The sequence below is a fragment of the Pristiophorus japonicus genome, chromosome 1 (assembly GCF_044704955.1).
Source record: "Pristiophorus japonicus isolate sPriJap1 chromosome 1, sPriJap1.hap1, whole genome shotgun sequence".
Classification (NCBI taxonomy): domain Eukaryota; kingdom Metazoa; phylum Chordata; class Chondrichthyes; family Pristiophoridae; genus Pristiophorus; species Pristiophorus japonicus.
This window is the reverse complement of record NC_091977.1, coordinates 240,728,991-240,745,060: the sequence shown is the minus strand read 5'-3', so window position 1 is coordinate 240,745,060 and position 16,070 is coordinate 240,728,991. Positions and strand designations below refer to the sequence as shown.

At 44.1% G+C, this 16,070-nt stretch overlaps 1 protein-coding gene across 1 annotated transcript in view; it reads left to right on the top strand.

The window, feature by feature from the left end:
• Window positions 1-16,070, top strand: part of LOC139269350 (phospholipid-transporting ATPase ABCA1-like) — a 179,335-nt gene that overhangs the window by 147,786 nt on the left and 15,479 nt on the right. Inside the window, exons 36-39 of the mRNA XM_070888368.1 lie at window positions 2,277-2,446; window positions 4,152-4,329; window positions 6,136-6,251; window positions 12,764-12,908. Coding sequence (XP_070744469.1) covers window positions 2,277-2,446; window positions 4,152-4,329; window positions 6,136-6,251; window positions 12,764-12,908 — 609 coding nt within the window. The remainder of the gene's footprint in view (window positions 1-2,276; window positions 2,447-4,151; window positions 4,330-6,135; window positions 6,252-12,763; window positions 12,909-16,070) is intronic.

The window sequence follows — 16,070 nt, the reverse complement described above, 5'->3', positions numbered from 1 at the left end:
CCCCAATATTCCCAGTGAGGCCACCTCCACGGTGCAAGTGGGAGTTTTCCCACGTCCCACACCAGTTGAAAGCTGTGAGTGAGATTGCCAAATTAGGTCGTTGTTCCCTAATATGAGGGGATTGGATCGGGTAGATCTTGGAGAAACGGTTTCCACTGGAAGGAGGGTCGGTAACCAAAGGTCACAGATTGAAGATAATTGGCAAAAAAGCCAGGGGGGATGGAAGAGATGAGGAGATTGTTTTTTAAGCAGCGAGTTGTTATGATCTGGATTACACTACCTGAAAGGCCGGTGGAAGCAACAACTTTCAAAAGGGAATTGGATATATAGTTAAAAAGGAAATATTTACAGGGCTACGGGGAAACAGCAGGAGAGTGGGACGAATTAGATAGCTCTTTCAAAGAGGCACAGGCACGATGGGCCAAATGGCCTCCTTCTGTACTGTATTAATTCTTGGCAGTTGACTGGCACTCGCTGCAGAATACGGTGAGACTAACACAAACTTCTTTAACAAAGCCTCCTTTTAGTTGTCACATAGAGGAGACCTTCATGAGCTCACTCTCAGATCCCACTGCTGAAAATAGCGTTCAAAAACATAGCCCTGCCGAGTTACCATGGGATCGATTTTAACTGTTTCCACCAGGTGAGAAACAGGCAGCAATAGATCCTGTTATACCCCCGTCCAATTCTCCTTTCCATTCACTTCAACACTTAAAATAGGCCCACACATCTTTGGACCTCAACGTATAGCTCAGTTTCAAACACTTAAAAAATATTGCACTCTCTATTCAATCACGCAGCTAAATGTTTTTCAGTGTTATTGGTGAACCATTTAAAACATAGAATTATGTAGAATTTTACAGCACAGAAACAGGCCATTTGGTCCAGCTGGTCTATGCCGGTGTTTATGGTCCACACGAGCCTCCTCCCACCCTCTTCATCTCAGCATCAATTTTAACTGTTCCTGCCCAGCAGCAACGGTTAAAATCAACTCCATGGACCAAGTTCCCCCAATCGTTTGGGCATTTGGTCTTGTTCTATTCATTAGTTCCATCTGAGGAACTATTCATTCTCTTTTTCATTATCCTTGGTTGAATTATGTTATTTTTACATTTATTTATCCACTTAATTGGCTGTTTTAAAAAAAAATACAACAAAATAATTCAGAGAATACCAAAAAGAAAATGACAGGCTCCTCTGTTGCCCCATGTGGTTAGGACACCACCTGGCGGTGTAGAGTCCTGTAGACCAAATGGTTTCAGACACAATCCCTTGGTCGATGCTGATTTGGCCGATCTTGACAAGGACTGGAGTTTAGATGGTACAGCGAACCTCAGCCTCCCTGGGCTAAGGTTAGCCAGGCTTCACGTGCATAATTGCTGATGTCAACTGGTGTGTGTGCACGCACACATGGAGGTGTATATGTGTGTGGATGTCAGGCAAGTGTAGGATTGGGCTAAACTATGGCGGCTCCCAAGCTCAAATAGCCGACCAACACTCATTGTTAACCTCACACGTGAAGCCTGGCCACTTGGGTGAAGCACTAGTGGGCAGTCTGGTGTCAATGCAACTGCAACCCAGCAAGAGTCAGCAACTTCAGGAGACGAGGGAAGAAAATGGGCAAAAGAAAGACTTGCATTTATATAACGTTTTTCACGACCACTGGACGTCCCAAAGCGCTATACAGCCAATGAAGTACTTGTTATGGAATGTAGTCACTGTTGTAATGTAGGAAATGCAGCAGCTAATTTGCACACAGCAAGGGCCCACAAACAGCGATGTGATGATGACCAAACAATCTGTTTTTGTTATGTTAATTGAGGGATAAATATTGCCAGGGCACCAGGGATATCTCCGCTGCTCTTCTTCGAAATAGTGCCATGGGATCTTTTACGTCCACCTGAGAGAGCAGATGGGACCTTGGTTTAAAGTCTCATCCGAAAGACGGCATCTCCGACAGTGCAGCACTCCCTCAGCACTGCACTGGAGTGTCAGCTTAGATTTTTCTGCTCAAGTCTCTGGAGTGGGACTTAAACCCACAACCTTCTGACTCAGAGGTGAGAGTGCTGTACACTGAGCCACAGCTGACGCTAAAAGAGTGCAATAGAAATCAAATCACACACAAACAAAGGGCAGTGTTAAGCTTTATTGAAAAATAACCTGCTCTCACCTGGGGTGGATTATAGGTAAAGCAGGGTGCATTTGTACTATAGTTACAGCGAATCCATGTCATTAATGGTGCTGTTTCAAACTGGCCATTTGGTTTTGCCAATTAGATCTGGTTTAACAACAAAGGCTGGCATGCCATCGGAGCGTTCCTGAACGTCATGAACAACGCCATTCTGCGTACCCATTTAGCAGAAGGAGAGGATCCGAGTATATATGGAATCACCGCCATCAACCATCCGCTCAATCTGACTAAAGAGCAAATCTCTGAGGTGGCCCTGTAAGTATCTGCTTCTCGACTCCATCACTGCAAATCATTGTAAGACAAATTAAACTGCTCTTACCTAAGACTAAAAAAGAATGTTTGTTGTAAAACATTTCAAGGGTTTCATTATTTTTTTGTAAGTTTTATTTTATGCTGTGGATTTGCACTCACTAGAAATGCCTATTTTTTTCATCCATTCCTGGGATGTGGGCACCGCTGGCAAGGCCAGCATTTATTGCTGACCCCTAATTGCCCTCGAGAAGGTGATGGTGAGCCACCTTCTTAAACCGCTGCAGTCAGTGTGGTGAAGGGGCTCCCGCACTATTGTAAGATAGAGAGTTGTAGGATTTTGACCTTCCTTAAATTGGGTTTGAACCATGGGACCATGCCAACGAAGGAACTGGGTTGGGACTCCTCAAATTCAGTTCATGCGAGACCCTTAGAGTGGGCAGTGAAAGGAGACATTACTGACAGCAGTTGGTGCCAGATTAATTTCCAATTCAGTGGTAAAAGGATAGTGAGCTAACCTACCCTGCCACCCACCTCCCTCTCGCCATCTTCTGTTCACACTGGACTATTTTCCATCTGGCTGTGGCATCTGTGAATTGAATCTCAATCGTGGATGGAGCTCACCTCAACCTACAGAATTCATAATATCCAGTGAAAAGGCATGGCAACCTATGCCAGCTGCATTCAAATGTAAGTCCCAGTGGTGAAAGAAACATGTGAAAGGGAATAGTAGCATAGTGGTTCTGTTACTGGACGAATAATCCAGAAGCTTGGACTAATGATCCAGAAATGTGAGTTCAGATCCCACCATGAGGGAATTTAAATTCAGTTAATTAAATACATCTGGAATTAAAACACTAATATCAGTAATGGCCACTTCGGTGAAACTATCAGATTGTTGGACAAACCCATCTGGTTCACTAATGTCCTTCAAGGAAGGAAATCTGCCGTCCTTATCCAGTCTGGCCTATATATGTGACTCCAGACCCACAATCATATGGTTGATTGTTAAATGGCCAAGCAAGCCATTCAGTTGTACCAAGTCAGCAGTGTGGGATTACCTTTGCCACACAGTCAAGAAGGTAACTCACCACCACCTTCCCAACGGTAATTTGGATTGGGCAATAAATGCTGGCCTTGGCAGTGAAGCCCACATCTAATAAATAAAAAAGAAAATGTGCAGACACACTTGAGCACCTGGTCTGCAAGGTATCTCTTTGTCTTGTGAAGATAGAATTTGGTCAGCAGTCAAACACACAAAATGTTAGAGTTCAGTTTAACTAAATAAATCAAGCTGTGTCATTACTGTAGATTGTGACTTTTATTTTTAAATGTGGGAAAGTTCTTTAAGTAAATGTTTGACAGAATTGACATGGTCAGTGAGGTGATACCTCACAGTGCTGATCTGTGCACAAACGTGGTGATATGTTGCGCTGGTATTTTACCAGGATGAGATGTCCCTTTAAAATTCATCAGTGTTGGGGCAGTATGCTGACACTCAGTGATAGCCGCTCAGTCCCACGGAGTGAGAACAAATTTAAGGGTAATATTGGAGGAGAGGGGCCAGTGCTTGGGTAGTTACCCAAGGTGTAAGGGGGTATTTGTAGCAGCATCATAAGCACCTCCCCACACTTAGATTCCCCTCATTTGTTCGGTGTACGCAGCCATTTGATTGTCTGTCTGATTTTACAGTGATGTTTGTGCGTTGCAGGATGACCACCTCAGTGGATGTTTTAGTTTCCATCTGCGTGATCTTTGCCATGTCCTTTGTCCCGGCGAGTTTCGTGGTGTTCCTGATTCAGGAGCGGGTCACCAAAGCCAAACACATGCAGTTCATCAGCGGAGTGAAGCCGGCCATCTACTGGCTGGCTAACTATGTGTGGGATATGGTAAGTCCAGGACTTTACACCCCATTGTCTGTGAAATGCTTCTTACCAAGATATGTGCAGCAGCTTCAAGAGGGAATTAAATATATACTTGAATATGCAGGGCTCTGGGGAAAGGGCAGGGGAGTGGGTCTAATTGGACAGCGCTTTCAAAGAGCCGGCACAGGCACGATGGGCCGAATGGTCTTCTGTGCTGTAAAATTCTATGAGGTTTCAGTGGGTGAAGTTCCCACCGGGGGTTCTTGCTGCTTGATGGAAAAGCCGCCGAAAACCCGGAGAAGTGGTGTTTACACAGAAGTTACGGTGAACAAACGGGAGAATTTCCACTCGGAAGATGGGCCACTTTATTTTGAGGGGAATTTCACAGTTCCTCTTGTGCAGATAAATTTGCCTCCATTTGCTAACGTTGGAAAACAAAATCAGTGTGAAGCCTACTGTATGCTCATAGTTCTCCTCATACTCCTTGTTCTCACAGAGTGGTCCAGAGTTAAAGCAATATAAGCTGAGCATGAATAGTTAATCCACCAGCCAAAGGATTGGTATTACTCACGTGACAAATAGTATCCAGCAGTAGCACTGTCTATGTGTCCCAGACTCTGTCCACAGGTCTACTTAAGGACCTAGAAGCATTATCCTCTAGAGAATGAATAAAGTATGCCACATAGTGAAAACTCTGTTCCTTCATTTGTCAGCACTTGTAACTTGCAGTGTATTTGCCCATGTTTGGCAAAAGTGTCTTAAACCATACAGGAGTAAGAAAAAGACTGTCATCCAAACCCCTGCTTTGTAACCACTCCAAATGTCCACTGCCTCCAGGTTAGAGCCATCTATTATTCTTTGCTTTAACACTGCTGCAGGACTAACAGCTGTAACTGCTGTGTTCCCATAGCATGTCGATGTCCTCTAGTGGTAGCCATCAAGTACTGCAAAAGCACATTGCCCACAAACAATCAGCGCCATTTTATTAATTGACGATCCAGATCATGAACTACGGAGTAAGAATTCATCTGGTCGTCATTTGTGGGCACACTGCAAATGCCTTTGTGAAGACTTCATCTGTTTGACGTTTTTAGCAAAATGGTAACCGTGTTTTGTCCGAAGGAGTTTACAATTTAGCTGGAAGTATTGATCAGAAGAATAAATTGACAATTTTGCTACATGTCCCAACCAGAGGAATTCTTACTCCTAAGTCTGGATCAGAGGTATTAGACTAGTGCACTTGAGCAAAGAGACGGGATTCAATTGCTGATATCACGCCATCTTCATGTGGACATTTATAAAGAAGCGTATGTCATTTTAAGCTGTGTGTCACAGCCCATGTCTCAGCCTTCAGCAACAACTGGGTTAGCAAACCAGATTACATCATATATCAGCCCTGTGGCTTATTTGAGACGGTTCATCTTGAGCCTTCCTGTTTGTCATCTCCCGAGAGTAGGTTGGCTGAGTACTTAAATGTTTATTTTGACTTTCTTAAGACACACCCGACTCAAAGATCTGCTTCCAACGGTTGATTTCTGATAAAGCTGCTTTTATTTAGCAGTTGACATTCTTGATTTGTGATTATGGTCTTCATTGTAACCCCTTGTTTTTGAAGTTTACATAAGGTTTCTCTAAATTGATGCACTGTAGTATTGATAGAATATGATGTTCTGAATGAGCTAAAGACGCAGAACTGAAGGAGAAAAAAGTCCAACTATTCTCAGAGAATCTTTAGAAATAAACTGTAGCCAATGGAGCATGTTATTTACCATAAACCCATTGATGAAATGTTCCTGCCAATCACAAATTTTGGTCTCATTTCTCTTGCAGTGTAACTATGTGGTTCCCGCCACTCTGGTCATTCTTATTTTCATCTGTTTCCAACAAAAATCCTACGTGTCCTCCTCAAATCTGCCTGTCCTGGCTCTGCTTCTCTTACTCTATGGGTAAGTCAATACATTGTTTATTGTTGGGAGATCTTGTGCTTATTCTCAGTGCTATTTTTCTGGAAGGAGATCGAGGAGGGACGGAACAAAATGGCTGCCGCGAACTGTTTTCTCTGTACAGGTAGTACACTTTCCAAGAGAAAACCACAAGCCTTATCTCAGTTTGCTCCATGGCCTCACCCCTCCCTATCTTTGTAATCTCCTCCAGCCCCACAGACCCCCAAGATGTCTGTGCTCCTCTAATTCTGCCTGTTTGAGCATCCCTGATTATAATCGCTCAACCATTAGTGGCCGTGCCTTCTGTTGCCTGGCACTCCTTCCCTAAACCACTCCGCCTCTCTACCTCTCTTTCCTCCCTCAAGACGCTCCTTAAAACCAACCTCTTTGACCAAGGTTTTGGTCACCGGCGCTAATTTCTACTTATGTGGCTCGGTGTTAATTTTTTAAATCTCATAACATTCCTGTGAAGCGCCTTGGGACGTTTCCCTACATTAAAGGTGCTATATAAATAGAAGTTGTTGTTGTTGTATTAGCACCCGGCAATGCTCAGGATCCACCACACATAATAGATGCCACTCGGCCTAACGCTTTTGTGGGTGTTAAAGTAAATGTGGAGGTGCCTCTCCATGCAATACACTATTGCCAGACTCTTAAATATCTGAGGACATGCTCAGCTTGGCCGCTTAACTTTTTTTGTTGCCTGCCCCTTTGTATTGAATCTCAGTTCCACTCTTGCCCTCCCCCCTCACACACACACACACACACACACACACACACACAGTTGACTTTGTGCGACTGTGAATCGGAAGCGCGATTTAATTTTCTCCCAATTTTTATTTCCGTTGACTTCAATGGGGAGAGATGTAACACGGGCTGCCAACTCACTATTACCCATTTTACACAATGGCACAAAGTCACAATCTAAGAAAGAAATAACTTGCATTTCTTTAGCGCCTTTCATGACCTCAGGACATCTCAAAGCCAATGAAATACTTTAGAAGTGTAGTTACTGTTGTAATGTAGGAAACGTAGCAGCCAATTTGCACACAGCAAGCTCCCACAAACAGTGACATGATAATGACTAGATAATCTGTTTTTAGTAATGTTGGTAGAGGGATAAATATTGGCCAGGACACTGGGGATAACTCCCCTGCTCTTCTTCAAAATAGTGCCATGGGATCTTTTACATCCACCCAAGGGGGCAGACGGAACCTTGCTTTAATGTCTCATCCGAAAGTGCAACACTCCAACAGTGCAGCACTCCTGCAGTATTACACTGAAGTGTTAGCTTAGATTATGTGCTCCAGTCTCGGACTTGAACCCACGACCTTCTGACTCAGAGAAAAGAGTGCTACCCACTGAGCCAGAATTGACACACTACCATGAATATACCTGGAGGAAGGAAAGGAATGCTTGGGTGCAGTTTATTAATCCTCTAGCTTGTTGTGCTTCTCCCAAAAATATATACAGGTACGTGATTTCCATATGACACTGCAGTCTCTACAGACACAAATTACAGTTGCGCTAATGTCTACTTAGATAATAGGGTGCACTTTATATGTTCCATCACTCACTAGTAAAATTATACAGAAAAAGGTGCTTTACACAGCACAATATTTTATAACTTGTATTTACTACTTAAAATAGCCTACTCCTGTTCATGTGGCCCACCCCCTGGAGGAGTTTAATTGACACTGCCACACTCATTTCATGAAGCACCCTTACAACCAACAGAGAGAAGTGGCTCATCACAACAGTCTGAGCTCACTTCAGCATCTGCAAAATAGATACACCGCTTTGAGTACTGTTGGGGGGGATGACTCATCAGGAGAAAGCAGCAGCAGCCAAGTCTATGGCAAAGTGGGTGGCTCTGCTGCACAGGAGGGCAGGAAAAAGAGTGGGAGAGCGATAGTGATAGGGGATTCAATTGTAAGGGGAATAGATAGATATTTCTGCGGCCGCAACCGAGACTCCAGGATGGTATTTGCCTCCCTGGTGCAAAGGTCAAGGATGTCTCAGAGCGGGTGCAGGACATTCTAAAAAGGGAGGGTGAACAGCCAGTTGTCGTGGTACATATAGGTACCAATGATATAGGTAGAAAATGGGATGAGGTCCTACGAGACGAATTTAGGGAGCTAGGAGCTAAATTAAAAAATAGGACCTCAAAAGTAGTAATCTCAGGATTGCTACCAGTACCACGTGCTAGTCAGAGTAGGAATCGCAGGATAGCTCAGATGAATACGTGGCTTGAGCAGTGGTGCAGCAGGGAGGGATTCAAATTCCTGGGGCATTGGAACCGGTTCTGGGGGAGATGGGACCAGTACAAACCGGATGGTCCGCACCTGGGCAGGACCGGAACCAATGTCCGAGGGGGAGTGTTTGCTAGTGCTGTTTGGGAGGAGTTAAACGAATATAGCAGGGGAATGGAAACCTATGCAGGGAGACAGAGGGAAACAAAATGGAGACAGAAGCAAAAGATAGAAAGGAGAAAAGTAAAAGTGGAGGGCAGAGAAACCCAAGGCAAAAAACAAAAAGGGCCACTTTACAGCAAAATTCTAAAGGGTCAAAATGTGTTAAAAAGACAAGCCTGAAGGCTCTGTGCCTCAATGCGAGGAGTATTCGGAATAAAGTGGACGAATTAACTGCGCAAATAGCAGTCAACAGATACGATGTAATTAGCATCACGGAGACATGGCTCCAGGGTGACCAAGGCTGGGAACTCAACATCCAGTGGTATTCAACATTCAGGAAGGATAGACAGAAAGGAAAAGGAGGTGGGGTGGCATTGCTGGTTAAAGAGGAAATTAATGCAATTGTAAGGAAGGACATTAGCTTGGATGATGTGGAATCGGTATGGGTGGAGTTACGGAATACCAAAGGGCAGAAAATCCTAGTGGGAGTTGTGTACAGGCCACCAAATAGTAGTAGTGAGGTTGGGGACAGCATCAAAGAAGAAATAAAGGTACAGCAGTAATCATTGGAGACTTTCATCTACATATTGATTGGGCTAACCTAACTGGTAGCAATACGGTGGAGGATGAATTCCTGGACTGTATTAGGGATGGTTTTCTAGACCAATATGTTGAGGAACCAACCAGAGAGCTGGCCATCCTAGACTGGGTGATGTGTAATGAGAAGGGACTAATTAGCAATCTTGTTGTGCAAGGCCCCTTGGGGAAGAGTGACCATAATATGGTAGAATTCTTTATTAAGATGGAGAGTGACAAAGTTAATTCAGAAACTAGGGTCCTGAACTTAAGGAAAGGTAACTTTGATAGTATGAGGTGCCAATTGGCTAAATTAGACTGGCAAATGATACTTAAAGGGTTGATGGTGGATAGGCAATGGCAAACCTTTAAAGATCATATGGACAAACTTCAACAATTGTACATCCCTGTCTGGAGTAAAAATAAAACGAGGAAGGTGGCTCAACCGTGGCTAACAAGGGAAATTAAGGATAGTATTAAATCCAAGGAAAAGGTATACAAATTAGCCAGAAAAAACAGCAAACCGGAGGACTGGGAGAAATTTGGGATTCAGCAGAGGAGGACAAAGGGTTTAATTAAGAGGGGAAAAATAGAGTACTAGAGGAAGCTTGCCGGAAAAATAAAAACTGACTGCAAAAGCTTCTGTAGATATGTGAAGAGAAAAAGATTAGTGAAGACAAACGTAGGTCCCTTGCAGTTGGATTCGGGTGAATTTATAATGGGGAACAAAGAAATGGCAGAGCAATTGAACAAGTACTTTGGTTCTGTCTTCACAAAGGAAGACACAAATAATCTTCTGGATGTACTAGGGGACCGAGGGTCTAGCGAGCAGGAGGAACTGAAGGATATCCTTATTAGGCGGGAAATTGTGTTAGGGAAATTGACGGGATTGAAGGCCGATAAATCCCCAGGGCCTGATAGTCTACATCCCAGAGTACTTAAGGAAGTGGCCCTAGAAATAGTGGATGCATTGGTGATAATTTTCCAGCAGTCTATCGACTCTGGATCAGTTCCTATGGACTGGAGGGTTGCTAATGTAACACCACTTTTTAAAAAAGGAGGGAGAGAGAAAACGGGTAATTATAGACCGGTTAGCCTGACATCAGTAGTGGGGAAAATGTTAGAATCAGTCATTAAGGATGAAATAGCAGCGCATTTGGAAAGCAGTGACAGGATTGGTCCAAGCCAGGATGGATTTATGAAAGGGAAATCATGCTTGACAAATCTTCTGGAATTTTTTAAGGATGTAACTCGTAGAGTAGACAAGGGAGAACCAATGGATGTGGTGTATTTGGACTTTCTAAAGGCTTTTGACAAGGTCCCACACAAGAGATTAGTGTGCAAAATCAAAGCACATAGTATTGGGGGTAATGTACTGACGTGGATAGAGAACTGGTTGGCAGACAGGAAGCAGAGAGTCGGGATAAACAGGTCCTTTTCAGAATGGTAGGCAGTGACTAATGGAGTGCCGCAGGGCTCGGTGCTGGGACCCCAGCTCTTTACAATATATATTAATGATTTAGATGAAAGAATTGAGTGTAATATCTCCAAGTTTGCAGATGACACTAAACTGGGTGGCGGTGTGAGCTGTGAGAAGGACACTAAAAGGCTGCAGGGTGACTTGGACAGGTTAGGCGAATGGGCAAATGGCAGATGCAGTATAATGTGGATAAATGTGAGGTTATCCACTTTGGGGGCAAAAACACGAAGGCAGAATATTATCTGAATGGCGGCAGATTAGGAAAAGGGGAGGTGCAGTGGGACCTGGGTGTCATGATTCATCAGTCCTTGAAAGTTGGCATGCAGGTACAGCAGGCGGTGAAGAAGGCAAATGGTATGTTGGCCTTCATAGCAAGGGGATTTGAGTATAGGAGCAGGGAAGTCTTACTGCAGTTGTACAGGGCCTTGGTGAGGCCCCACCTGGAATATTGAGTTCAGTTTTGTTCTCCTAATCTGAGGAAGGACATTCTTGCTATTGAGGGAGTGCAGCGAGGTTCACCAGACTGATTCCAGGGATGGCTGGACTGACATATGAGGAGAGACTGGATCAACTGGGCCTTTATACTCTGGAGTTTAGAAGGATTAGAGGGGATCTCAAAGAAACATATAAGATTCTGACGGGACTGGACAGGTTAGACGCGGGAACAATATTCCCAATGTTGGGGAAGTCCAGAACCAGGGGACACAGTCTTAGGATAAGGGTAGGCCATTTAGTACTGAGATGAGGTGGTGGGGTGGATGATCAGCCATGATCTTGTTGAATGGCGGTGCAGGCTCGAAGGGCCGAGTGGCCGACTCCTGCACCTATTTTCTATGTTTCTTTGTTTCTATGCCTCACTCAGCCCTCCTAGTTTGGTCCCTTCTTTTTTCAGGTACCTTCCCTTCAGCATGCTCCATAGAATCACACAGCACAGAAGGAGGCCATTCGGCCCGTCGTGCCTGTTCTGGCTCTTTGAAAGAGCTTTCCAATCAGCCCCACTCCCCTGCTCTTTCTCCATAGCCCTGCAAATCTTTCCTTTTCAAGCATATGTTTATCCAATTCTCCTTTTGAAAGTTACTATTGAATCTGCTTCCACCACCCTTTCAGACAGTGCATACCACCATTTCCTGATCAAGATATTTGCTCCCAATCACTTCCAATGCTGCTCTTTTGCCTGCTGACGAATAGTGCGGAAGTGTGGCACAGGGTAGCTCAGTGGAAGATTTGTCTCCCCGATTGTAAGATGGCTGAGATGAGAAGATAAGCATGTGGGAACCGGGATAAAAAGCTGTGTCTCCAAGCTCCTTTACCCAGCACATTGTATAGTAGTGCCTTCACAGTCCACTATTAGTACAGAGAGACATGATGCGACCATTCAGTAAGTAACATCACTCATGATTTGAAATGGGACTTTCAGTAATAGGAACAGCAGGGAGCGGAAACGTAACCAGGAAAACGTACAAATTCACAAAATTACTTCTTGTTCAATGTTAAGCCAAAAATAAAGATGGTGCCCAACATTCTGGAAGGGGAGTAAATGGTTTCTAGTTTTGTTTGATAGAAACAAAATTTAGCACCTTTCAGATCCTTGGCATGAATTATTTTGAAGTGTAGACATTGCTGTGATGCCGGCAATTGCAGCAGCCAGCTTGCGCACAGCAAGGACCCACAAACACGAGTGAGATAAATAACCAGCTAATCTGCTTTTGGTGGTAAAGGTTGAAGGATAAATGTTGGCCTGGAAACCAAGAGAACTCGCTGCTCTTCTTCAAATAGTGCCATGAGATCTTTTGTATCCACCTGAAAAGGGAGACAGCAAGATCTGAAGGTTGGCACCGGCCACAATGTAGCACTCCCCTCAATACTGCTCTGAAATATCAGCCTGGAGTTCGGTGTTTAAATATCTGGAGTGAGGATTGCAGCCACCAGCATCTGCCTCAGAAGCAAGAGTGCCACCACTGAGCCAAGCTGGTGTGGTGCTCTTTATTGGGCACTGTAACCACGTGCCTGTGAGTTATAACTAGAGTGTCTCCTTCTTCTTGCAGGTGGTCCATCACGCCTTTGATGTACCCAGCATCCTTTGTGTTCAGGATCCCCAGCACTGCCTACGTGATATTAACCAGCGTGAACTTGTTCATCGGTATTAATGGCAGTGTGGCCACCTTTGTGCTGGAGCTGTTTAGCAACACTGTAAGTTACTGAATACTTTTATTTATTGGGTTATCAATGACTCGCAAAATGGACAGCGCCAAGCTGCTGACTGAATGCTTTCTCTTAAAAGGAGGTCCACTTGATCTCACGATGAGAGAAAATATATCCATTAGCAAAGATACACAGTTTGTAAACATTGATTCCAACTTTGCATAATCCAATGAGATAAGTATCTGTCGATTGTGGCATTATGTGCAATGTAAATTATATTTCCAGCGAGATTCATTGGCACTGGCAAGAGTTCTATGCATGACAGCATAGTTTATCACAAGTTATACTTATGATTATATAACATCAATGGCATGTGTTATATGCATGGGGATATGACTTATCACCAGCGGCAGCAGGAGTGGTACGCAGATAAATACAGGTGGTACTCAGAAGGTTGTACCTTAGTCTGGTATTCTTTGCCTGAACAAACCGATTGAGGAATGGTGCAAGGGGGAGGGATTCAAATTCCTGGGACATTGGAACTGGTTCTGGGGGAGGTAGGATCAGTACAACCGGGACGGTCTGCACCTGGGCAGAACCGGAACCGATGTCCTAGGCGGAATGTTTGCTAGTGCAGTTGGGGAGGGTTTAAACTAATATGGCAGGGGGATGGGAATCTACGCAGGGAGGCAGAGGGAAGTAAAAAGGGGCCGAAGCAAAAGGTAGGAAGGAGAAAAACAAGAGTGGGGGGCAAAGAAATCAAGGGCAAAAATCAAAAAGGGCCACATTACAACATAATTCTAAAAGGACAAAGAGTGTTTAAAAAAACAAGCCTGAAGGCTTTGAGTCTCACGGCAAGGAGCATTCGTAATAAGCTGAATGAATTAACTGCGTAGATAGCTGTTAACGGATATGATGTAGTTGGGATTACGGAGACATGGCTCTAGGGTAACCAAGGCTGGGAACGCAACATCCAGGGGTATTCAATATTCAGGAAGGATAGACAGGAAGGAAAAGAAGGTGGGGTAGCGTTACTGGTTAAAGAGGAGATTAACGAAAGACATTAGTTTGGGCCATGTGGAATCTATATGGGTGGAGCTGCGAAACACCAAAGGGCAGAAAACGTTAGTGGGAGTTGTGTACAGACCACCAAACAGTAGTAGGGAGGTTGGGAATGGCATCAAACAGGAAATTAGGGACGTGTGCAATAAGGGTACAGCAGTTATCATGGGTGACTTGGGCTAACCAAACTGGTAGCAGTACTGTGGAGGAGGATTTCCTGAAGTGTACAAGGGATGGTTTTCTAAACCAATATGTCGAGGAACCAACTAGACTGGGTCTTGTGTAATGAGAGAGGATTAATTAGCAATCTGGTCATGCGAGGCCCCTTGGGGAAGAGTGACCATAATATGGTAGAATTCTTAGTTAAGATTGAGAGTGACACAGTTAATTCAGAGACTAGGGTCCTGAACTTAAAGAAAGGTAACTTCGATGGTATGAGATGTGAATTGGCTAGGATAGCTTGGCGAATGATACTTAAAGGGTTGATGGTGGATACGCAATGCCAGACATTTAAAGATCACATTGATGAACTTCAACAATTGTACATCCCTGTCTGGCGTAAAAATAAAAAGGGGAAGGTGGCTCAACCGTGACTAACAAGGGAAATTAGGGATAGTGTTAAATCCAAGGAAGAGGCATATAAATTGGCCAGAAAAAGCAGCAAACATGAAACTGGGAGAAATTTAGAATCCAGCAGAGGAGGACGAAGGGTTTAATTAGGAGGGGGAAAATAGAGTACGAGAGTAAGCTTGCAGGGAACATAAAAACTGACTGCAAAAGCTTCTATAGATATGTGAAGAGAAAAAGATTAGTGAAGACTAATGTAGGTCCCTTGCAGTCAGAATCAGTTGAATTCACAATGGGGAACAAGGAAATGGCAGACCAATTGAACAAATACTTTGGTACTGTCTTCACTAAGGAAGACACGAATAACCTGCCGAAAATAATAGGGGACGGAGGGTCTAGCGAGAAGGAGAAACTGAAGGAAATCCTTATTAGTCAGGAAATTATGTTAGGGAAATTGATAGGATTGAAGGCCGATAAATCCCCAGGGTCTGATAGTCTCCATCCCAGAGTACTTAAAGAATTGGCCCTAGAAATAGTGGATGCATTGGTGGTCATTTTCAAACATTCTATGGACTCTGGACCAGTTCCTATGGATTGGAGGGTAGCTAATCTAACCCCACTTTTTAAAAAAAGGAGGGAGAGAGAAAACAGGGAATTATAGACCGGTTAGCCTGACATCGGTAGCGGGGAAAATGTTGGAATCAATGATTAAAGACTTAATAGCAGCGCATTTGGAAAGCAGTGACAGGATCGGTCCAAGTCAGCATAGATTTATCAAAGGGAAATCATGCTTGACAAATCTTCTAGAATTTTTTGAGGATGTAACTAGTAGAGTAGACAAGAGAGAACCAGTGGGTGTGGTATATTTGGAGTTTCAAAAGGCTTTTGACAAGGTCCCACACAAGAGATTAGTGTCCAAAATTAAAGCACATGATATTGGGGGTAATGTATTGACATGGATAGAGAACTGGTTGGCAGACAGGAAGCAAAGAGTAGGAATAAACGGGTCCTTTTCAGAATAGCAGATAGTGACTAGTGGGGTACCGCAAGGTTCAGTGTTGGGACTCCGGCTATTTACAATATGCATTAATGATTTAGACAAAGGAATTGAATGTAATATCTCCAAGTTTGCAGATAACACTAAGCTGGGTGGCAGTGTGAGCTGTGAGGAGGATGCTAAGAGGCTGCAGGGTGACTTGGACAGGTTAGGTGAGTGGGCAAATGCATGGCAGATGCAGTATGATGTAGACAAATGTGAGGTTATCCACTTTGGTGGCAAAAACACGAAGGCAGAATATTATCTGAATAGTGACAGATTAGAAAAAGTGGAGGTGCAATGAGACCTGGGTGTCATGGTACATCAGTCGTTGAAAGTTGGCATGAAGGTACAGCAGGCGGTGAAGAAGGCAACTGGCATGTTGGCCTTCAGGAGCAGGGAGGTCTTACTGCAGTTGTACAGTGCCTTGGTGAGGCCACACCTTGAATATTGTGTGCAGTTTTGGTCTCCTAATCTGAGGAATGACATTCTCGCTATTGAGGGAGTGCAGCGAAGGTTCACCAGACTGATTCCCGGGATGGCAG